The sequence below is a fragment of the Marasmius oreades genome, chromosome 10 (assembly GCF_018924745.1).
Source record: "Marasmius oreades isolate 03SP1 chromosome 10, whole genome shotgun sequence".
NCBI lineage: Eukaryota > Fungi > Basidiomycota > Agaricomycetes > Agaricales > Marasmiaceae > Marasmius > Marasmius oreades.
In genome coordinates this window covers 1,333,221-1,354,916 of record NC_057332.1, presented here as the reverse complement: position 1 = coordinate 1,354,916, position 21,696 = coordinate 1,333,221, and the positions used below count along the sequence as shown (strand labels likewise).

At 47.6% G+C, this 21,696-nt stretch overlaps 8 protein-coding genes across 10 annotated transcripts; 3 read left to right on the top strand and 5 right to left on the bottom strand.

Moving 5' to 3' along the window:
* Positions 1–747: 747 nt before the first annotated feature.
* On the bottom strand, positions 748–2,427 carry E1B28_002518 (uncharacterized protein). 2 transcript variants are annotated; one of them, XM_043159442.1, is made up of 5 exons: positions 2,304–2,427; positions 2,169–2,247; positions 1,977–2,116; positions 1,131–1,925; positions 748–1,072 (listed from the first exon to the last, which is right to left on the bottom strand). In XM_043159442.1, the coding sequence occupies exons 1-4, from the start codon at positions 2,397–2,399 to the stop codon at positions 1,200–1,202; spliced, it is 1,041 nt and encodes a 346-aa protein (XP_043003043.1). In that variant the 5' UTR covers positions 2,400–2,427; the 3' UTR covers positions 748–1,072; positions 1,131–1,199. The 2 variants fall into 2 exon arrangements, with proteins under 2 accessions (XP_043003043.1, XP_043003042.1); XM_043159441.1 differs by having other exon boundaries at positions 1,126–1,925; positions 1,977–2,247.
* A 320-nt stretch (positions 2,428–2,747) lies between these two features.
* On the top strand, positions 2,748–3,739 carry E1B28_002517 (uncharacterized protein; the record flags this gene model as incomplete). Its single annotated transcript, XM_043159440.1, has 2 exons — positions 2,748–3,188; positions 3,245–3,739. 2 exons carry the CDS (start codon positions 2,748–2,750, stop codon positions 3,737–3,739), a joined length of 936 nt encoding a protein of 311 aa, XP_043003041.1.
* Positions 3,740–5,230: 1,491 nt separating this feature from the next.
* E1B28_002516 (uncharacterized protein) lies at positions 5,231–6,800 on the bottom strand (the record flags this gene model as incomplete). The annotated part of the gene is made up of 2 exons (XM_043159439.1): positions 5,231–6,001; positions 6,060–6,800. The coding sequence occupies 2 exons, from the start codon at positions 6,798–6,800 to the stop codon at positions 5,231–5,233; spliced, it is 1,512 nt and encodes a 503-aa protein (XP_043003040.1).
* Positions 6,801–8,266: 1,466 nt separating this feature from the next.
* Positions 8,267–12,517, top strand: E1B28_002515 (uncharacterized protein; the record flags this gene model as incomplete). Its single annotated transcript, XM_043159438.1, has 14 exons — positions 8,267–8,400; positions 8,457–8,530; positions 8,583–8,638; positions 8,691–8,711; positions 8,769–8,858; positions 8,921–8,933; positions 8,993–9,075; positions 9,352–9,416; positions 9,469–9,780; positions 9,836–10,042; positions 10,100–11,273; positions 11,324–11,564; positions 11,622–11,956; positions 12,014–12,517. The coding sequence occupies 14 exons, from the start codon at positions 8,267–8,269 to the stop codon at positions 12,515–12,517; spliced, it is 3,309 nt and encodes a 1,102-aa protein (XP_043003039.1).
* Positions 12,518–12,724: 207 nt separating this feature from the next.
* On the bottom strand, positions 12,725–14,563 carry E1B28_002514 (uncharacterized protein). The gene is made up of 3 exons (XM_043159437.1): positions 13,537–14,563; positions 13,053–13,479; positions 12,725–12,992 (listed from the first exon to the last, which is right to left on the bottom strand). Exons 1-3 carry the CDS (start codon positions 14,381–14,383, stop codon positions 12,887–12,889), a joined length of 1,380 nt encoding a protein of 459 aa, XP_043003038.1. The 5' UTR covers positions 14,384–14,563; the 3' UTR covers positions 12,725–12,886.
* Positions 14,564–15,492: 929 nt separating this feature from the next.
* On the bottom strand, positions 15,493–16,310 carry E1B28_002513 (uncharacterized protein; the record flags this gene model as incomplete). Its single annotated transcript, XM_043159436.1, has 5 exons — positions 15,493–15,531; positions 15,591–15,726; positions 15,785–15,830; positions 16,076–16,123; positions 16,301–16,310. 5 exons carry the CDS (start codon positions 16,308–16,310, stop codon positions 15,493–15,495), a joined length of 279 nt encoding a protein of 92 aa, XP_043003037.1.
* Positions 16,311–16,482: 172 nt separating this feature from the next.
* E1B28_002512 (uncharacterized protein) lies at positions 16,483–17,801 on the bottom strand (the record flags this gene model as incomplete). The annotated part of the gene is made up of 5 exons (XM_043159435.1): positions 16,483–16,826; positions 16,875–17,025; positions 17,073–17,414; positions 17,467–17,651; positions 17,696–17,801. 5 exons carry the CDS (start codon positions 17,799–17,801, stop codon positions 16,483–16,485), a joined length of 1,128 nt encoding a protein of 375 aa, XP_043003036.1.
* Positions 17,802–18,010: 209 nt separating this feature from the next.
* Positions 18,011–21,677, top strand: E1B28_002511 (uncharacterized protein). 2 transcript variants are annotated; one of them, XM_043159434.1, is made up of 9 exons: positions 18,011–18,117; positions 18,173–18,207; positions 18,263–19,289; positions 19,341–19,404; positions 19,453–19,734; positions 19,782–19,839; positions 19,897–19,967; positions 20,022–20,241; positions 20,293–21,677. In XM_043159434.1, the coding sequence occupies exons 3-9, from the start codon at positions 18,398–18,400 to the stop codon at positions 20,572–20,574; spliced, it is 1,869 nt and encodes a 622-aa protein (XP_043003035.1). In that variant the 5' UTR covers positions 18,011–18,117; positions 18,173–18,207; positions 18,263–18,397; the 3' UTR covers positions 20,575–21,677. The 2 variants fall into 2 exon arrangements, with proteins under 2 accessions (XP_043003035.1, XP_043003034.1); XM_043159433.1 differs by having other exon boundaries at positions 18,025–18,207.
* The last annotated feature ends 19 nt before the right edge of the window (positions 21,678–21,696 follow it).

Sequence of the window (21,696 nt, the reverse complement as noted above, 5' to 3'; positions counted from 1 at the left end):
GCAAATAGACCCGTGCTTTGACTAGCAGCTTGGGCTTGCTCTAATCCTCATATTATGTTCCCATTTTGATTATATTATATATATAAAATGTTAAAATGCGTTTATTTAGGTACTAGTAGAGTTTATCCGCAATACCGCTCTGGATACTACAGCTGTTGTCATGGCCTGGCAACGCAAGTTCGACAAAGCCATGACCTTTTGATCACCTCGGTGTCCATTCACGCATTTTCTTGCCTCTTTTTGTTGCCTGCTATCCTCAGACTCACCCTCTTTGGCATGTGTACATATCAGCAGTAATTTGCCCTCATCACTGTACATCCCCTCACTATATCCTCCATTCACTCTTGGGACCTGCCACGCCTCCCCCTTCCCATACCCTCATACCAATTCTTGGACACGAGTACTTAATGCACCTATGATCTTTTATAGCAATTTTCTTGTCATACACATACTGCAATAACACATAATTTTGATGTCCTTGTTGATAATATGCCCCCCCCCCCCCCCCTGGAAAAGAATAGGCACAGAATGACTGGAATACGAATACAACGGGGACCTACAGCCGCTGGTGGCTCACATCACGAGTTCATAATATAGGAATAGGCTGTGCAAGGTATGGTGGGCAGATATTCAAGATATCTGCACGATATCTTGTATCATATGATGGTGAGATCGCTGGGCATATATCACACAAATATTGTCCCACAGTATATTGCGGAGCTAGAGCAATCATGATGGTAACATTACGCTATAATCCAGCACTCATGTCCACTATATAGGCACACTCTGGCGGTGTAGATAGATAGATTACACAGCATGGTCCTGCTAGGGAACCGCCAGAACTACTAGTACTACCCTAAATCGAGCCCTCTCAGGAGGCGGTAGACTATGGGGCGACCAGCAGCTACGTATTACAGTACATCGAAATTTAGAGGGAATAGACTAGTGTAGTGTAATAGCAGTAATACTTTCGTCGTTGCCAAACTCTTCACAACCGAAATCTGATCCGGATGCGCTGACGTTGAACTCACTGTCACCGTTGCTGAGATCTTCCTCCACACTATCATCCCCACTGTGAATAGTTAATTAGGAAAGGATGGGGCTTGTTATTACCAGCCACTCAACTGTACCTTTCCAACCAGATGCCTCCAGTAAATGTACAAACAAATCCACAGTCCAAGACGCCAGTGTTAGCGAGTCTAGGAAACTCTAGACTTCTTCTTCAACGGCAAGCCCTTGATTTCTGTCGCCAGTGCCTCTCGCTTGGCTCGCTCTTCCTCCTGCCTAAGCATCACCCTGTCGGCAGCATCTGTACACTCCTTAGCATACCATTCTAATATATCATCGTGCTTGGCGTCATCGTGAATGAACGCAACTCCCTCTAAACTCCCTCTCCATAGTGCGATCCTCTCGTTCGCTATCCGAGATAGCTCCTTGTATTCCTCCTTACTACATTCTTTCTCCGCTTCTTCTGCATCATCCGTGCATGTATCTTCTAATTTGGATGAAGAAACGGCAGAGGCACTAGGGGGATTTTTCAAACAGTGTACACATAGACAAAATATCTTCCGTCCCACGTCGTACTTGGATTTGAATCTGGTATTAGGCATAGGTAGGAAACGATTATGTCGCCATTGCGGCCACTTGCCCAAAACCTTCTTCAGCGGCGTGACAAGTGCCTCTTGGATAGCTGGAGTGGGATGATTGTCGGGTGTGTTGATGTTGTGCAACATGATAACTATGAGGGGATGGACAAAAGAGGTAAATCGCGGAAGAGTGTCGTAGCCGCAGTCCTCGAAAGAGAAGGGGATGTGAGTGCCGTCGGATGAGCGATTGAATAACGGCGGTAATAACCATATTTTCTTGGTCGTTAGGTTCCAACGTCCTGGTAGGATAGTATATTCCCATGGGCCCGAACCAAATTCCTGAGAGAGAAAATTAGCTTTGGGTGAAACAAAAGAACCAGCGGTCTGAACCTCAAAACGTTTGCGCTCATTAGGTTCGCGAGGACGATTGTTATTGTAGATCAACATGTCGTAGGCTCTTTCCAAAACATCAGCGGTCGGAATAAAAATGAGCGAGCCATTTGTGAGATACTGTCTGATATCCTTCGAAACTGTAAATGCAAGACATTTGTGTACTGGTTGGCACCCATGGATAACGCACACCTGTAATTATATTGAATTTGCTGTTGAAGGGAAAGCCATTATACTCTAGACCAAAGATCCATTCAAAATGGCAGATGTACTGGTTACCCATGGTGAGCAGGAGAGGGCAAGGATGTCAGAGAAATATTTACACACCAATGATGCCGGGAGGCTCCATGGCGAAATGAGCTGAAATTGCCGATGCTCAATTGGTTTGTCCTCGAAGGGTGTCAATGTCTCCAATGAAACCATAGCTCAGTCGTGGATGGTGGTGTAAACATAACACCGGGTTGAAACCGTCTTGTGATCTGATTAATATACCAGCTATTTGTCAGCTATTTGGGTAAGTGCAAGCGAGGCCACGTCCTAAAGACAAAATTCCTTTAGGTCTGTTCTGCATGCCTAGTACAAGTGAGAGATGACATCAAAATGCAGGTGGCAATGGTCTGGCGACGATTTGCTTCCGTTTTACAGGTCTTTTAATACTCAGCTTGCAAGCTCGCCAGTGACAGGGTGACAGGCCTATGCAAATCCTATTGACGCGACGCGACGCGGGTTGTTGAGACCCAAACAACGCGTTATTAGTGTTAGTGAACCTTCATGTCGTCCCAAGTGAAACGAACATATGGGTCGCGACCCAAGACCATATTTCCCCCCTCTTCTCCCATATCCGTTGCATCATCCTCTCCACCTCCTGCACCCATGAAACGATCTCTCCTTTTCGTTCCCAACAGCCGGCCCACGAAAAGGATCAAACTGTCGAAACCCAAACAGAAGACACTCGTACAACTTCATTTCTGCATCGACAAATCCACCTTGCAGAAGTGCTCGAAATGCGACATGTCATATACAAAGGGCGTAGAGGAAGATGAAGCACTACATCGAACACATTGCTTGAAGGTCAAAAAAGGCATGGAGTGGGGAAGAGAAGAAGAGAAAGAAGAGGTCTTGGAAGTTGAATCTATGGCATTACTGAAAAGCGGGAAGAAAGGGAGGATTGTTTGTGTTCGGGCAGACGCAACCGGGAAAATTGGAGCGAAGGTACGCTGTCATTTGAGATCACCGGATTTCACTCTCAGTCGTCATATTACTAGTAGCTCAATACGATATACAATATGATGGACACGGCGCTCTCAGCACCCCCACTGTCACCAGCTATACTCAACAAATCTAAAGTGTATCTGTTCCTTCTACCTGCCTCGACTTCAAAGGAGAGGATTGCAGGGTGCGTTGTCGGGCAACAAATCACGACCGCCATGGAAGTGGCACCGCTCGCCGATTCAACAGGTTCTGATGATACCAAGGAAGAGCCTCGCTCCCCTGTCGTTTTGATAGATTCTAGTTCTGGCGTATTTTGTTACCCAAAGCCACTGCCAACGTCACTGGGCATTCCACGGATATTCGTTCCGTCAACGGACCGCAGACAAGGCATAGCTAGCAAGTTACTTTCTGCTGCAGCCGCAACCTTTATTCATGGATGCAGGTTGGACCCGAAGCAGGGACATGTTGCATTTTCGCAAACGACTGGGGATGGATTAGTTCTAATGCGTGAATGGGGAGGTGGAGGCGTTAGGATATATGATGAGGATTAACAATCGTTGTAACAGTTATCTAGATAAGTAGCGCTTACATGTAATAAAACTCATGAGATAAGTACATGTTATCAGAACAATACAGTATACACACCGAGTCAACGCAGACAAACTAATGCTGTCAAGAGAAGAGAGGGATATTTGAGAATTCGGGTATGCGCAAACAAGATTGCGCTTGCTTCGGGGAGGGGTATTCTGTTTCCATAGTCGCATAGTTGGATCGAAGGAACCACTGGAACAAAGGGAATATTGTCAGGGTATTCGTGTAGAATGCGTGGCGCGATATGCAGACTCGAGGGTAGTGATTTGAGGAGCGAGGCGCTGTTTAAGCTGCAAGACCCCCGTTAGCGGCTCTTAGTGCTAAGACTAAGCGTACGCGTTGCAATGCATCGGCCAGTATCATATCATGTGGCGGTCTTTCTTTTTCATGGTACATCTCCAGTTGTGGAGACGTCGAGAATCTATCCGCGTCCATATAATCGACCAACGCAAAGGAGAAGGCACGCTAGCACAAAGCAAAATCCTACAATCAGGAAGAAGTCCCTAGCTACAGGAGAAGACAAAAAAAAAGACCATGAGAACATGTTCAGTAAAAGAAACAACGGGGTAAGGCGTACTGAATTCTCTCTCGCGATGTGTCGAGTGCCTTCTTGCCGTCCTACAATCATGATGTCTCCGAGTTCGATAACCGTGTGACGACCTGTGCCGACGATGAGTCTGATGGCTGTCACGGTGTCCTGAGGTCGCGACTTGGACGACGCTTCTGGGAGGTTCAGAATAGCCACGACGCGGCCTGCCAAAGTCGTCAATGAGGCGACTGGTCGCGGTTACACCCCAATCTAGCATTGAGGGCACCTCTGAATAATCATCAAGGCCAAATTGGGACGAGTAGTCACTGCTGCTGGAGGAGGTGAATGCGGAAGAACCTATGTTGGATGAAGCCATCGATGGAGCTTCAGAGTCGACCATTACTTTATCAACCCTTGCGAAGTTGTGTGGGTGTAGGGAGTGTGAAGCAGGTATACACCGGCGCTACTGTTTCTGCATCGTGATGGCTCGAAGTAAGACTGAACCTGACTGAAGTCACCGTGACCGGAGGTTGGAAAACGTCACAGTCACCAATCTAGAGGTCAGATATCCGGTTAAGATTCCGTCCAGTCGTCTCGTCATATGTTTTCCACCCTCTAGCTTCATCCAAGCATTATATCCAACTCAAAGGATACTTTCTCCTACCTCATACCAACCGTGAGTCTGACTATAACGAGATGCAGGAATTGGAGGACAGCGAAGAAGTATTTTTGAAGCAAAACCAGCGGTTGAGTCCTATATTTCCACTTTCCGAAATCGAAGAACATGGTATCAAAGGAAGGGATAAAGCAGGAACATAATAGTTACAATCAGGTAAGATATCGATTATACACCATACACAAAAAGAAACATCAAAATAATGATATGATACTATAGGTTCGCAACGAATGATCATAACTCGGATCACTTTTTCAACACCTTCAACAACGCCTTAACACCCTCAATCCCAAATCCACCCTCCGTGGTAGGATAACAGACATACATCGGCACCCTTCCAGAATCAAACTTGGCTCTGAAATCGCCTCGTTTCAGTAAACCAGCTGTTCCAGCTACCTTCGAGTACACCTTCGACAACCCAGCAATTTTCCAACCTGAGAGGTTAGCTCTTGGGTGGAGTGTATCAGACGCTGTTATACCAAAGGTGACCTTGGGAGGTCGTGAAGGCGATGCTTTTTGAAGGAGCTCAAGCGAGGTATGGATAAGGAATTCAGACGTGCCTCGGGGTGCGGAAGGGAAAGAGATGGCATTTTTAATGAGGTAGTAGCGCGAAGTGAGAGCGGACTTGGACGGTATATCAAGAGAGAAATCGGTGTCGAGGGAGGAGGAAGATGAGGAGAGACTATGGGAAGAGAACATGGGGGATTGGATGGGAGATTCAGAATCCGACGAAGAGGCAGATCCGGAAGAGGTAGTAGATCCAGAAGCTCCTCGTTCGGGAGATGTTTCCGGAGAGGATTTGTGGTGCCCTAGTGCAGGAAGGAAGAATTTGCGTTTCTGTTTGAGTGGCGATACAGTTGGCACTGGAGTTGAGGCATGTACAGATGACACCTCAGAAGCAGGGGGCTGGTACGGCCCATGAATGGGAGTGAGGATCAAAATCCCCACGATGTGGCCTTCGTGGCGAGCGACCAAATATCGACGGTGCTGCTCATCTATCCATGGAAGTCCAGTGGTCTGCAGGGTACACGGTAAGTCCTCCGACCCAAAACCCGTAGAAAAGAGAGCAACTTACAGAGGCCAACTGGACGCCTTTCAGACCCTTACTCCTTCGCCACTCAAGTAGGCCGTCTTCCACTTCCTGTCTGTCATGCTGTGACCAATTTTCGGTGGTTTCCTCAACGGAAACACCAGCTCTCTCTGCCCTCCGAAGATTCTTTTTCAAATCCTTGACTGCACCAACGCCCTCCTTCCCCTTCGCGTTCGTCAAGTTCAGGATATGATCCGGATCGAGAACTTCCTCATGGATACACTCGACTGCAGACCATCCGAGACCACGTTCTTTGTCGTTGTTGGCCAAAACGGTCTCGAGAGCGAGATCGGTACAACACCACACGGGTTTCGCTTTCTGTTCATCAACTGCCCAGGACACAAAGGCCTTGGCAGTGGGACCGAGAAGAGAAGCATGGGAGGCGAGCGGGTTACCCCATGCAAAGATGTATTGTTTGTGTCGCATGTACCCTTGGATGGGGAGGAAGGTGGCAGTGGGGTTCTCGGCGAGGAAAGAGGCGGGCGCTTGCCATATCTTGTAGCGAGAGAACTCGAGCCAAGCGGTGGAAGAAGAGGAACCGTAGGAGGAGATCAGATGAGCGATGGAGGATTTATCGAAGGAGGAAGAGGAAGGAGACGAAGGCTCGGCGCGATCACGCTCGTCCTCATCGTCGTCAAAGTTAAATATGGATGACCTAGCGTCGGAGTCATAATTGGACTCTTGGTGTTGTTGGTGTTGTTGGGATTCCTGCACTGGGATTGACATTGTGTTTACAGGGGAGGTACAGGCAGGTAGAGGAGGTGTGTTGGAAATCGAGTAGTGGAAGGTTGGGTTTTTATAAGCCCGTACCGTGGCCAGAATGATCATGAGTAAGTACGCATTTATTGTTCGGACACCAAGCTCGTCTTGCTCCTCGGCGGAAAAGCTGTACACGATTCCTAGGGCATATAGGGTTATAGGCCGGGGTGCCCGATCGAACCGATGATCTAGCAACACCCTCTTCTGTAATATAACAAATGATAAACAGAGCAGTTCGACGGCAAAGAATAAAGTGTAAATGTGGTGTGCCAAAAAAACACAGGATGGATGATAATCCAAATTAAGGCTTACTGAAAACACTTCAGATTGTGCAGGGAGTCGATATATCACTGTCACGGTCACTCCGGCCATCCTCCGCGGCTTCGAGTCTGGACTTGGCGTGACCCAACTCCGAGCCTCGGCGTCATGGGTTGCGCGGACTGGGCAATGAGGACGACGAGGACGACGAATTCGAGGAGAAGAGCCACGGATTCGGTGTCTGACTTCGAGGAAGATTGGGCTATCGCTGGGAGGAGCGAAGATGGCGGATTTTGAGAAGGTGATTGGTCTAAAGGCTAATCGTCATTACTTTATGCGTAGGTATTCTTTAAATTTTTCAGTTGCGGCGACATCCTTGTACACCTGGCATTTTCGACTGTGACCATTATGCTGCCCCTTTCAGATGATTTGAAACACGCAGAAAGAGGGAGGAGTTGCTCTCCGTTGTGGGCAAAACGATCAAGCTCTACCGAAGCCATCGAGAATGGTCAATTCGGCGAGACTTGGCCAAGATGTTTCGAGACACATTCATAGGAGCCGTGCAAGCAATGCACATGGAACCTCTGATGAAGAACTGGGAGACGCCGCAGACTGTGGTCCTTCACGAAGTTGAGAGGCTTGCTGAGCAAACTGCCAAAGCAGTGCACTGATCCATAGGGAGGATCGCGCAGTACCATCGACAGAGATGAATCCCATATGACATCGTCGCCGCTTCGACAACTTTCAATACTTATATCGTACTTCAACGGGACATAAGTAATGTCCAATATCAGAGATGTTCGAATACACGATGTCAGGCCCGGGGTCACTGCATGGCATTCTCCATAGCCATCATCATAAGGGACGTCTTGGACAATTGCGGGCGAGTTGGACTCTTTTTATCACTGATATTGTTTCGTCGAATACGCGAGATGAACGCCTTCGGACTAGCCAGTAGTATGTACTTGACCTTGAACTTCCAGCTCGAGCTCGAGGTTGCTTCACTGTCTTACCAATGAACGGGTGGCTGTACATCGCCGCGTATTTGCTGATGTGGGCAGACTCCTGCGGGTTTCACCAGAACTTCAGCTGCTGGCACGGCACAGCACTGTCCGACTCGGCCTTTCTCCTCTTCAGCTCTTCAGCCTTCTTTGTACCGATATCTAAAAACATCCATGTCGAACAAAGGCTGGTTTAATCTCGAGACCGCAGGTGCAGGAATACCTGAAACGCAGTTCTTTGAGGGAGATTCGGCGTTCAAATTCTTAGGTCTTTCAAGGAAACAACGTTTATATGGCTTCATTGCTTGGTGTGTCGAAGTTCACCTCGAAAACCGCTAGCGATTGACAAACGTTCCGTATGCAGCCTTGCAGTCGGTTTCCTTTTGAGTTTGTTGGGTACTATCTTGCTGGTTCTGAGCTTCATAGTTCTCTTTGCTAGTACGGCCTCGCATCTTTCGTATCCTCTCAACATTTTCTTATGTTTCTACAGTTCTGTATGCTCTGGCTACCGTCGTGGCACTACTCGGAACGGGATTCTTGATTGGAGTGGGTTCTCCTATCGTTAACTGTGCCTTCTTGCTCTAACATTTGCACGTAGTTCTTCAAACAGTTGAAGCTGGTGAGCCGCATCAAGGGCTGTATTATTGAAACGCTTTTTTCACCAATCACTCGCTAGATGTTCAAACCCGTGCGAATAGTTGCAACAATAATCTTCCTGGGTTCCATCGGACTTGTCTTTGTTGGGGCGTTTGTCATCGGAAACGGGGTGCGTCTTTTACTATCTATGATGAGGAACTCGCAGATACTTACTTGCCTGCCTTGACCTAGATTCTTTGCATCGGTAAGCCCGGTATCGGCCTATCACGTTCACGTCTGGTTGTTCATGAACCTCTCTTTCAGTCTTCGTCATAATACAATACCTGGCCTACACCTGGTACACACTGTCCTACATACCATATGCTCGTTCCGCAGTTTTGAAAGCAGTAGGTTTAGGATAACCAGTTACTTCATTTTTACTGCCTGTATTTTCTTCCTATTGTGGTGTTTTGTTTCTTTTGAACCCGGCTATTTATCTTATGCTCAAATTGAAGGTGAATACATGAACCGCGTAATGCAGTGGACGCCAATTTCAACCTCTCTCTCCCACGTTACTTCGCCCTGGCGTGCTCTCAATCGACTAGAGGCTCATCATCCCTCAAAAATGCATCATATTGTATAACAGCAAATTTCCGTCGAAAAATCTTCCCCATCGCTGGTAGAAGTCGTTCCATTTTACCCTTCTTTTCCATTTTCGATCCTTCCAACCCAACCTCGCACTCAAATTGTAATATCCGTCATTTCCTCCTCTCGGAAAAACATTCTCAGCGATGCAGTAGACATCAAGGAGCCCTACCTCGACCCGCAAGTTCATTAGCCATTTCCCCGGAGCCGATTTCGCCCCTTTACGCGACCTCAAACTTTATACCCAATGGTAGCTTTGCCCCAGATTCTCTTCCTTTAACAACATATCGCTATGACTGGAGGATACGGCTCAAAAATCGTTTCAAGACAGTATCTACGGGTTCAACTCTTGACTTAGTGGAAGAACCTCAAAAAAAAGTTCCATTTGTCAGACGGATCAAACCACCACCATCCACTTTAGAACCTCACGAACCCTTTTATGATGCGGTACAGAACTACCAGGAACGGTTAAGTTCGGTTTTGCTAGACAAGTCGTCGTTACACTAATACTTCCAATTCTAGCTTTATACCGCTTTTACGCGCTGAGCAAGAACAAGAAGAATCGGTTCTTCGAGAACGTTTGAGCACATGGTCTCTGGCGAAACTTAAGGAGGAAGGTTATACCCTAACTGGGCTGAGCGCGTATTGGCAGAAGGAGACGCGTTTCGGTCGTCCCGTTGCTTCGTTTCTTTTGGGACCAGGATTAATTCTTCCTGAACACAAGTTCTTGTGAGTCTCAAGCCGAGTCAACAATTTTTTTCATGCTAAGGTCATCTCATTTCAAAGGAATGGAAATCAAATCCTTTTGTCTCGTATCGACCCCCTCCAAGAAGAACCCACCCGCGGCTCCATTATCTCTAGTACCACTTCTCAGCTCAGCGTATCTTTCAACGATCCTGTTGACTTAGATGCAGCAGAGAATGGATGGCGAATCGACCTTGGGCAGTCTCAGTACATTTTCAACTTGATGAAGGAAGCCGTGTGTGCATTCAACCAAGACGTAGCGGCTCAGGAGGCAACACAGTCGATGGCAGAGGGATATAACCGACAATATATTCTCCATGGTACGCATCTTCGAGATGTATTGCTACAGTCTTTCGTACCCTCCGAACGTCCACACAGCCATAGACCTCTGCAAAGTCCCGACGACCGAGATTATGTTGACCAGTCCGTCATAGACCATGGATACCACTACGGCTCTTTAGATTCTCAAGATTCGGTTGAGGAAACATCCAAAATTGACCTACCAAAGTCGAATATGAGTGGAGTCTTTCAAAATAATATGTTGATACATTCGTGGGCGGCCCGATACTCGAAACCTAATCCAGTGGTCGTCGAAGGTGATCCAGCGCTCGATGGTCTCAATGAATCGCAAAAGAGGGCTATAGCCATGATGATCGGAGAGAGAATCAGCTTGGTGCAAGGGGTACATCTCTCGATTCTATATCCGAACCCTTTTCTCATCACAAATTTCAAGCCTCCCGGTACAGGAAAGACGAAAACAATCATCGAAACCATCAAGGTACTCAAATCGCATTTTCAAGTGCCAGAACCGATTCTCGTGTGCACATATACAAACGTGGCCGTGGACAATCTCGTGGAAGGATTGGCAACTGCGGGGTTGCGACCTCTTCGAGCCTCATCTGCAGGCAAAGTTCGACCCGGCTTACAGGAGCACACTTTGGACTACAAGATGGAGAAACACCCGCTTCATCCGGAGCTCAAGTCCTTATTTGGGAGGAAGCAAACACAGGAGAAAGATTTGGATGGCGTTCGTGATATGTTGGCTGAGCTAAGGACGAAAGAGTTTATGGGAACCGCGTCAGATCGAGAGGTGAAGCGTGCGCAGAGAATACAAGAGGATATAGTCAGAAAAGAAAGAGTGTACACTGTCACAAAAAAGCGTTTATTCGGGTTAGAGCAGAGAATACGGAAAGAGATTTTGGATGAGGCGGATGTCGTATGTGCTCTATTTCAAATGTTAACTGCTCCTGATTCAATGCCCTGCAGCTTTGCACCACTTGCTTAACTGCCGCCTCGATGAGTCTGAACTTGGTCGATTTTCCCGTCGTATTCCTAGATGAAGCATCGATGTCAACTGAACCAGCGTCTTTGATTCCAATCATGAAAGGCTCTCGGCACCTTGCCTTGATTGGGGACCATAAACAACTCCCTCCTGTCATTGTTAGTCCTGAAGCTCAAGCAATGGGGCTGGGTATAAGTCTGTTCGAAAGACTCACACAGGAAGGCGGTAAGGCATCTCCAATCCTCCCTGTATTCGTCAACTAAATTCATCTTGACCCTCAAGTTGTCCCATCGATCATGCTAAACATACAGTACCGTATGCATCCCGCTATCTCCCTCTTCCCCTCTCACGAATTCTACAACTATTCTTTGCAAGACGGCACCGTTGACCGCTCCGGGTATATAAGCCCTCGACTTCTTCCTCCCAACGTGTCTCCGGCTCTGTTACCTCCAAGCATTGTGTCGATTTCTGAGCGGGAGGCGATATCTACCAGTCGGCCGCCTGTCATCTTTCTGGATCATACTGGGAACGAATCCCTCAAAGCTAAGAGTAGAGTCAATTGGGGGGAAGCTCATATTGTGGCTGCTGTAGTGGAGGATTTACTTTTGAACAATGATGTGAGTCAATCCTATATGAGGCGAAGCTTTAAAGCCTCTTATCACCTACGTATACAGGACCTGTCTGGACAAGACATCGGAATCATCGCGCCATACGTTGCCCAGATATCACTGCTCACGCGTCTATTCAACTCCGATCCCAAGTACGAACAACGGTTCCGCTCTGTCTTGGGTGATTATCGTGCAATGCAGTTGAGTCAAATAGAGATCAAGACGGTGGACGGCTTCGAAGGCAGGCAGAAGGAGGTCATCATCTTTTCCACTGTGCGGAATAATGCTGGTGGATATATCGGCTTTTTGGCCGACAGAAGGCGACTGAACGTGGGACTGACGAGGGCGAAAAGAGGTCTTTTCGTTGTAGGAAGTGTAAACACTTTGAAAGCCGGCAGAACACAGGAGCCTGGGAAGGGAGCGGAGAGTTGGAAACGGTATATTCAGTACCTGACGGAACAAGGGCTGATATTGAATCTGGACGGGGATTCATTGGCTAAGGTGTTGTATGGGAATGTAAACGCTGTGAACGGAGGAAGCAGTATGACGGAAATGAAGCAGATGTACTAACAGGCTGCTGGTTCCCTTGTAATTCCCTTCCTTGTTTCGTTAACCAATATGGTCGGTCTGGGTATTCCTTTTCGCACCTTCTACCCTAGGCATAAGTATAGTTTGCATACATTATTCTCTTCTTTTCGTGTCGTCGTGCATGCTAGCAAGATGTAATTTCGAAGTATACTACACTGTTTATATATCGGTTCTAACCGATCTGTAGAGATCGCGGAAACTCGGGCCAAGGCCATTGACCAGATATGACTCTTGGGAACAGGTAGAGGTCGGCTGCTCTGTTCAGGACCCTTAGAGAGCTATTTCTACGGAAGATAATATGTCCGGTACGATGGATACAATCAATCTTACAAGGTTCGTGGCATCACGCAGTTATTCTCTCCTTCCTAATCTCTTCACAAACATCACTGCCCTCCTCACGGCAGCGACAACACGCTGCCTCCTCGTTAATCGCGGCAGGAAATCAACGTCATCCAACCTGAGTGTAACCATAAGCATATTCATTAGATGTGAGTGGTAAAAGTAAAAATTCACTCACCACCGTGGAACATACCAATATTCTACGCGAAGCTTAAGGATCCCTCGTTTGTTACATCTCGGTAGGTACATCCTGAAATGCTCCATTCTTTCCTGTAAATCTATCTCTGCAGTCGAGCGCTTGTCTGGTGCATCATACCACAGCGCTTTGGCCTGCTCGGTCACGTCTTCAGGACTGAAGGAACAAGGAAAATCACACTGAAGCTCGCAGAGAGATGAAAAGTAGGAGCTCTGCAAGACGTTGTCCAGCATGTACCAGCAAAGATCCAGGCTGGGGAGGGAGGGAATTTTGAGGACTTTGAGGGGACTGTGGTCGTGCTCAGGATGACCTATGCTGGCAAGGCGATTCAGAAAGTACATGATGCATTCGGGAGAAGCAGAGAGTCCTATGCTTCGTAAACGGGTATATCTACTCAGGTCGAGGTACTCTGAATATTCATAATTAATGAAAATCACATGAGACAACCGCAGGTTCAATTACTCACCAAACACCGACCGTCCAATTGAGGCTTGATAATAACATCCAAAATATATTCCAAGCTCTTCCAGGGTCGAGCTAGCGGAGAGTAACACCTGGTTCACCATCGACAAAACTCTAAATGATTCTTTGTCGCGGTCGCTCTCCAAGAACGACAGATGCCACCAGATAAAACTCCGCAATGAAGGGGACGGAACGAGCAATTGGATTAGTTTGGCATCCCGCATGCGACAAATGGAGAGATACTCGAGACTGGCATGTCCTCCGGAACCCGAAGGCATCTCTGTGAATGTGCATTCGGACTCGGGGGAGGGACCTCTACATTCCGTCATTTCCATCGAGCGTAATACCGGAAAGGAGTGCAGTAACGCAGAGAATTCATCATACTGCGCGAACGTGCTGCTATACAACTCCAAGTCCGTTACGCCCTTGAAACCAGCGGATAACGTGCGTTTGGCCTCTTCCACCAGCATGGACCAATCGACCCAAAATAATGTCAAACGTCGTAACCTGTGGAACATTGTCGGGATAGTTCGTTTACCGTCCGAAGAATGCCATGTTAACAGCCTATTCAGCGGCAAGTGCTCTGGCTTTTCTGAACGTTTCGAGAGATAGTGGGAGATGGAGAGTACTTGAATGTTCGCTGTGGAGAATGTCTCGTAAGGGCTGTCGCACAGGCGTAGAAACCGTTTTACTGCGACCGGCTTTCCTGAGTAAAGGCTGATGGTGCGGAAGACAAGGGAGCGCGATATCGGATTCCACGCGCGACAGACGAGGGCACATTGAAGTAGATTGGGCTCTGGGAGCTCACCCAATATGAGAGAAAGGAGTTCGTGTGGTAATGCAGGTTGCATTGAAGGCTTGAAGTGAAGAAACCAGGGAAACAGCACCCTCGTAATAACGTTATAAATAACAAGCTTATGACCCGGCCCTTTGTGCCGAGTTTTTTTGCATGTTTATACACCTGCTTACTTGCACTCTGTAGGAGTTCTGCAGGTAGTGAACAGCATGAATCACCCATGGGGGGAAAGTTTGTGTCCCTTGGCCCACTGTATTCATGTCACATGACCCGTTCTGTGAATATCCTGTGTCAGAGGCGTAATTACACCTGTTCTACCTGTTACCCATGGAAAAAAGTATGGTGGGTATGGGACTTGTACAGGGTGACTAATCCATTCCAGCCCCATCCCATGCACAGGAAAACCCACCAACCTGTGCTGTTCCAACTTCCCTATCTGCAGGTATGGCCATGCTCTATCCCATTTTACAGGTGCAAACCCATGGGAAAAGTATTCTGTGTCAAATCAGTACATATTGTATAGTGGGTGACATAAATAGCAGGTAGAGGACTTGTACTGTGTACAGGACTTTGTACAGGGTGGCCTACCCCATTCCCTCCCTGTCCCATGCACAGAAAAACCTGTAACCTGTGGAAAACCCCACCAAGATAGTACAGTTAGAGAAGGGGAGAAGAGGGACCACAGAAACAGTGAGAGATGACAAATTATTACCAAAAAAGTGTGTGGGAATATAAAAGTTACATCTAATAACAGTTGAAGTATAGATGCATGTCAGATAACAGTAGGAATAAACAGGAACTTGAAAAATACTACATTAGCTCAAAGGGAGGGGACATGGATATTGTCGTGCACGCAGGAAATTTCGATCTCCGCTTTAATTTACCCTGGTCCTGTCGCATAGATCATTTTTTGGAGATAATCGCTGATAATCGCTGATAATCAGGTCTCTTTGTCCCATTATATATAGGAATTATATATAGGATATATGCTACATAGGTAAAGGCAGTGTCGCCAGTGGCCAGAACCAATTAATTTCCTTAGTTGACGGCCCGAATGGGAACAATTTAGCACGAGGAATTTTGTCATGGTTCATTGTAGGCAGGACGCCAGGATTCGAACGATGGGCTATGGAGAACTCAGAAGGATATGCATTTGAGGGTTAGCTAGGACTGCCAGTGTGTCATTGTCAAACGCCGGACCATCTGACCTCCTTCCCAGAGTCAATCTCTGTGGCTTATAGAAAGAATCCAGTGGAGCGTACCCGCTTTTTGACCGGTACGAACTCGTGGATATCATGTGGGGTCACAGCTTTCCGACCGAATCCCAAGCAAAAACAGACTGGGCTATTTCCAACTTTGAACTCGAACGAAAGGTCATTCTGAGGGAACGTCGAACAGCTGGTTGTGAATATATTCTATTAAGGTTAAGTGCTATACACGACGAGTGTATCAGAACCTTCGTGGTAGAAGGACCACGATGGATATGAAGGTGAACCTTGACCCTAAATAGCGTGTCAGTAAGTAATTTCATGCGGAAGGCAGTGAGTCGAGGGATGAAGGTAAAGTAGGAAGAAAAATACAAAATCAGTTACTCGATGCATTTCAGCAAGCACAGCTTGACCGCCTCCTGCTGTTGTACACTTGAGGAGACTTTGGTATGGCCAAGGTGCAATTGTGTCCGCCCATCGAAAAAAATCATCATGAAACATACAAGGATGCTAGCGGGTAAGTGGGAAAAGATGCTCACTTGATGGCGGAATTACGAGTACTATTGGCGATTCTTGAATCAAATCCCCTAGAGTAACGGGAGCGTCAACGAATGCTTGAAGAGAGAATATAAATGGAGAAACGGTGGAAAGTCAGACAAGGCTGAAATCGATTAAGTATTCCACACGGTGAAAACGTCGGAATGTGGTAAAGTATGGTAGAAAGGTGGATCATCATTAATGCGAAAAAACAGTGTGATACTCACCATTTCCCATTTCCCATCCATCAGTAGTTGACACGGCGACAACGGACAGAGAATTCAGAGAACAAGCAGAAAAAAAAATTTCAATCTCCGCTCATAATAGGCACGTGATTGCGCGCCTCTGAAGGGGTCCCAAAGATGTATATTCTCGCAGCGTGCTATTACAATGTCTGGCCCATTAGGGATCAGGGTCTACGCCTTGCTGGGCCTCTGGGCTTAGCGAATTTCTTGTCTTCTCCCGTTGCCAAAGGTGTTCTCATATGAGTTGGCGGTGTCTGAGTACCACCATCCCCGCCAGACGGATCGGATACCGAAGGCGAGCCACGGAAGACTTCGGCCACTAGGAACTCCTCGTTAATCTCCGATGGGTCAGAAGTTTCTATCTTTCGCGCATTCAAAACTGTTGAAGGATCGGGTCCGGAGATGGCTTGTATCTTGGCTTGAACTTCGCGAAAGAATACAACTGCTGCAGAGGAGTATATCATACGGTGTTTGATGGGTGTGTCAGATGGGCAAGAGTATATGAATACTAGCGGATTTGGTTAGATTGATCCAGTATGGGCCGACCGAGACTTACTGATTTCACGTTTGGGAGAACAGCCTTGAGGGTGGGGCCAAGCAAAGAAGACATAGGACGCGTCGTCCGTCGGAATCACAGATGATAGTTGGTTAGCCGTAACCTCTGTGCTGGAGTGTAGTACGAAAGTTTCTGCTGGTAAATCTACTTTCTGCACGAATATCAATGTATGGAAATCAGCTAGGAGATCGTACTCACGATAACCACCGCGGCAGCTTCCATCCCTTGCGCCAGCTCCTCGATTGCCCTCTCTGCATCTTCTTTCCATGGCATGCCAACCTTGCTCCCTGCGGCTCCGAGGTGGCTGGCTCGGCCAGAGGACCCTTGATATGTAGCATTAGATGCAGCACGCTCCGCAGCTCGAGCATCCTCTAGTTCTTTTTCACGAGCCGAGAGGGGTTTGGGTGCAGCTCGAGAGGCGAGGTGCGCTTTGTATCCATCCGGTGTTATATCGGACCTAGAGGTTGCAGATAAGGAGTCGGTGAAGGACGTCGAACCCAAAGATTTTAGAAGAGAAGCGCGCGTTGACGCATAAAGCATCTGTATAGGGAAATGAGGGAACTAGTGATGTGCACAAAGCCATTGACCAAACCTTGTCTCTGACTTTCGCGGTGTCTGGCACATAAAAAATCGCAAGCCAGTCCGATGGAGGATCGTCAAGTTTGGCGAGGACGTATGCTGGCACATCTTCCTGTAAAACATTGTGGTCTTGAAGCTTATTAAGGTCTTCTCTGAGTGACCCTCCAATCGGGATAGATAGATCATGAACCAGGGACTCTGCCTTTAATCAGTTGGATAAAGTGAAATACAGAAGGCCCTACCGTCTCTGATTGAAACTTTGATGAACCGGATATTCCCATGATCAACAGCAGCAGAGAACTGTTGGGCAAGATCTGGAGTGACAGTGATCCCAGACGATGCGGACATGATGGTTGGAAAGGAAGATGTTGAATAGGTGTGTTTTATCACAACCGTCGCTTTTTCGAGGGGGTTCTCAACAAGTCTGCTCAAGGCTGACAACAGTCATCTTGAGTTTCCTTGTGCCCCCGTAATAGTTGTAGTCTGAGATAGCCTTATATTCTTGAGTTCATGACGAGGAAATCGATCATGGAAGCGGTGCTCAAGCGCTCATTCTTACCGCCGCGTAATGATTAGGACCTTAACCACCTCCACCTCGCCCTTGACATCGGCTGAAGTTTTCAGCTCTGGAGCGTATTGCTGCTGTTGAAAGCTGCTAGAAACAGTGATTATTACTTTAGTGGTTCGAGAGAAGTAGGGTGTGCTCATGCACGAGCCAGATTCACCAAATAACGTGCCGTACCAGGCTTACAAGGTGCGTTCCATCATTTTCTGCTCTAGATCCTATCTCATGCCAGTTTCTTATCCAGCCTAAGAGACATTCTCGGAATGTATCTCTCACGAACTCACGGCCTTCGAGCTTTATTAGCGAAAAGCAACAGGCTCCTGTCCTTCTGGTCCAACCTTCACAGTTTTCTACCACGCCTTCCTGGGCACCAGCGACAATGACAGAACCGCCCCAATCTAACAAGGACGCGGCAAACGGGCTGTCCGTAGAAAGTTTTTCAGAACCGAAAGTAGAGCCAAAACCTCTTGAGCTAGAAGCGATTGTGCACCCTGAACCACCCGTAGCGTCCAGCTCTACAGTACCACCTTCGCCAAGCGTGGAAGGATTACGTACGCCTCGGAAGTCCTCTACCTTTAGGCGTGTCGTCCCTCGGAAGAATCAACCGCAAACTCCAACGAAAAATTCGACTCTACCTGCGCGCCAGAATGTCCCAGCTAGCTCGTCGCCACTTTCACGAACAGCCAATGCAACCGCTATAGATGATCGACCCTTACCACAGGGTACTACAGCAAATTCAGAAATACATGAACTTGTGATGCCAAAACCCATCCAACTAGCTCCTCCTCCCAGAACATCCTCACTCGTGGCTTCAACTTTGACGAATGGCGTTACGTCGATTATATCGTCGCCGCCTATAACGGTGACTTCTTCGAATGTGTCCTCACAGCCCTCTTCACCAACCAGGTTATCACCATCACCCTCTGTACCAGTCAAGGTGAAATCAGCACTCAAACGAGCGCCCTATCGGCCGGGTTTTCAACCTCATGGCTCTTATCGACCCCGGACAGACGAGTTTCTTGCTATGCGGCGTGTTGCGAGACACGGTACGGAAAATGACGGGCAGAAAAGGGTGGAGAGGACAAAGCTTGAAAGACGACTGGAAAAGCTCATTTCTCTCCATTTCCCCGAAGCCACGGACGCGAAGCCCGTTGTACTAGAACGCAGATTATCTTCTATCTTTGACGTGAGCTTGGACGACATAAAGAGTGCGGGTGGAAGCGCTTTATGGAAAGGCGTTGTCGGTGGTCATATGAAGAACGACCTCAGAGGTTAGTAAAGAATTGATCGTCCCGTTGTTCTCGTTGATAGTCATTATCTAGCCTCTGAGCAACGTATAACACCGTGGCAAGAAGATTCGGAAGTGAATAGATGTCCTATTTGCAGGTAATTCCGGAGATTCTACTAGTGTCGTTCTCCTCACATTTGCTACAGCTCTTCATTTCACCCTCTATCCAATCGCAAGCACCATTGTCGGCTGTGTGGAAAGATCATATGTAACCTACCTGTCAAACACCCCATACGAGCAGCTCAGTGTTCTACACTGTTTGTTGTTGACCCAAAGACGAGAAGGATAGAGGAAGTCGGAGAGGGCGTGGACTACGGTGTCAGGAAGAGAGCATCCTCTCACGAGAAGAGGAAGGACACAAGGGAAGAGGAAGAAGAAAAGTTTCTGAAGGGTGTGAGAATATGTAGAGACTGTCGTCCCATTCTTCTGTGCGTTTTGGAACTTTTCCTCAAACATTTCCATCTAATGTTCATAGACGACAACAATATATTCGGGAGACGGTAGTAGTCCCGACTTTCGTGCGATTATACGATGTCAGTCCACATTTCCATGTCACTGGGTCTTTTCGGTCTGATGTCCTGCAAATCAAGGCCTTTATCGCTCTAGAGAAAGAGATTGAAGCTTCGTTGCCTCATTTCCAAGAAATGGTGCTGAGCCTCGGGTATGTCATTGATGTTCTGTGTCGAATCAGAATTCCGCTTAACGCCGTAAACAGGCAAGATTCCAGTCCACAAACAGTCACTAAAGAAGCAACCGCCACACGCAAACGGCTCCTTGACGCCTTTGCGCAATACGATGCCTTGGCCAAGCGAATAAGAATGCTACCAGGTAACGATGGAAGTATCGTTAAACAGGGAAGCTCGCAGGACAGGGTACAAATGGCTATCACAACGAGGGCGAGTATCTTCTTGCAAAAGAATATGTTCCCGTTGCAGGTGAGTGAAAGAGTTGTTCTTATACGTCCCCAATCTGATTTTTTACATTAGTCGTTACCGAAACGTTCTACATCCACATCAAACACTCCGGGATCCACCTCTCCAACTCCAGAGGGGGCAAATACTCTCCCTCTTGACATCGATTCTCAGTTGGCTCATGTCCTCCAGCCACTACTGGAGCAAGAGGCGCTCTTGGAAACATTCGTAGAGGAAGCTACGGCACAGAGAAAGTTCGAGGACGCGAAGTCTTTAAGAGCGAATTTGAAAGAAATCAGAGAGGAGATTGATAGGGTTTTGAAGGCTGCGGATACTAAATCGAGTAGAGGGAAGTGAGACCGGGGATGATCCTGGTAGCTATTTCATGGGATTTATGTACCTTTCTCTTCTGACATGCTATGCTCTGCAATTGACCTTGCTATCTGCTACACTTTTCAGGACCACGGCAGCAAGCCTCCTTTGTCACTCACCGCCTATATGACACTGGACATGTGCACAGGAGCCTGTGTAAATGTGTATAAAATTGATTATAAGGTTCAGGGATTCATACTATCCGTGCTTTTTTGCCTCTGGAAATACTCTCCGTATTCGAAAATCTCCCTAGATTGGGTCTGTATGCCTACGGTCTGGCTTGCCGTTCATGGACGTACGCGTCTTCGACTCGTTGTTGCAGGTCGATCACCCTTTCGATTACGCTTATTATCTCGGAAAATATTCAAAGCACGCCTCGCGGGAAGATGGGACAAAACAGTCGATAGCTTTGGAGGAGCCATGGAGTTTTCCGTGTGGTGGACTCCGTCCACAGGGTGAAGGATTCGAAGCTCCTTGAATCTCTTGATCATTCGAATGCGACTTGAGAGCCACGTCTGCGGTTCGTAAACCGATGCACTCAGTTCACTACACAGGCTCAGATTAGACCTCACGAGTGGGAGCTGTGGCTTTAATTTGTCTTATTCCCGGTGAGCTTTCCCCCCCCTTCTGTGTTCCGATCCCCTCACAGTCACGGGGGGTCCGCCGTGTCTAATAACAGCCGATGTTTCCACCAACCTTATATAATGCCCGAGTCCGTCCCTTCGAGAAACAGAATCGCTGTTGTTTGGTCACTCTCATGCCATTTCTAGCCGGAATTCCACGACCTTCCGAACCAGAGTCGTTCCGCCCCCTCAAGATCCTTACGATCCTCTCTTTAAGCGACATGATCTTAGATTTGGACCACATTCTTTAGAGATCTCTTTTTGCCTTCATCGCAAAACCTGTCTACCACTTCTCTGTTCCGTTCGGATGTGTCTCTGAATTTCTTGGAGCCCTGGTATGCCGAGCCAGATACACACTTAATTTCTGCGACTTCGTTGCGGATGGAAATCCTACTGTTGGAGGCGCGTTTACCGAAGTGGCGTCATTGCCCTATGTTTACATCCTGGACCCTCCTTACATCCTCCATTACTCCAGTTACTCACT

Excerpts from the sequence above, each read along its gene's own strand:
- E1B28_002518 (XM_043159442.1), bottom strand. The coding sequence starts at position 2,399 with ATGGTTTCATTGGAGACATTGACACCCTTCGAGGACAAACCAATTGAG. Across the intron at positions 2,248-2,303 it reads GGAGCCTCCCGGCATCATTG|TACATCTGCCATTTTGAATG; the intron begins GTGTGTAAATAT and ends ATGGGTAACCAG. Across the intron at positions 1,926-1,976 it reads ATGAGCGCAAACGTTTTGAG|GAATTTGGTTCGGGCCCATG; the intron begins GTTCAGACCGCT and ends TTTCTCTCTCAG.
- E1B28_002514 (XM_043159437.1), bottom strand. The coding sequence starts at position 14,383 with ATGCAACCTGCATTACCACACGAACTCCTTTCTCTCATATTGGGTGAG. Across the intron at positions 13,480-13,536 it reads AATTGGACGGTCGGTGTTTG|AGTACCTCGACCTGAGTAGA; the intron begins GTGAGTAATTGA and ends ATGAATATTCAG. Across the intron at positions 12,993-13,052 it reads TATTGGTATGTTCCACGGTG|GTTGGATGACGTTGATTTCC; the intron begins GTGAGTGAATTT and ends GGTTACACTCAG.
- E1B28_002511 (XM_043159433.1), top strand. The coding sequence starts at position 18,160 with ATGCACGAGCCAGATTCACCAAATAACGTGCCGTACCAGGCTTACAAG. Across the intron at positions 19,840-19,896 it reads CTTTCGTGCGATTATACGAT|GCCTTTATCGCTCTAGAGAA; the intron begins GTCAGTCCACAT and ends CTGCAAATCAAG. Across the intron at positions 20,242-20,292 it reads AGAATATGTTCCCGTTGCAG|TCGTTACCGAAACGTTCTAC; the intron begins GTGAGTGAAAGA and ends TTTTTACATTAG.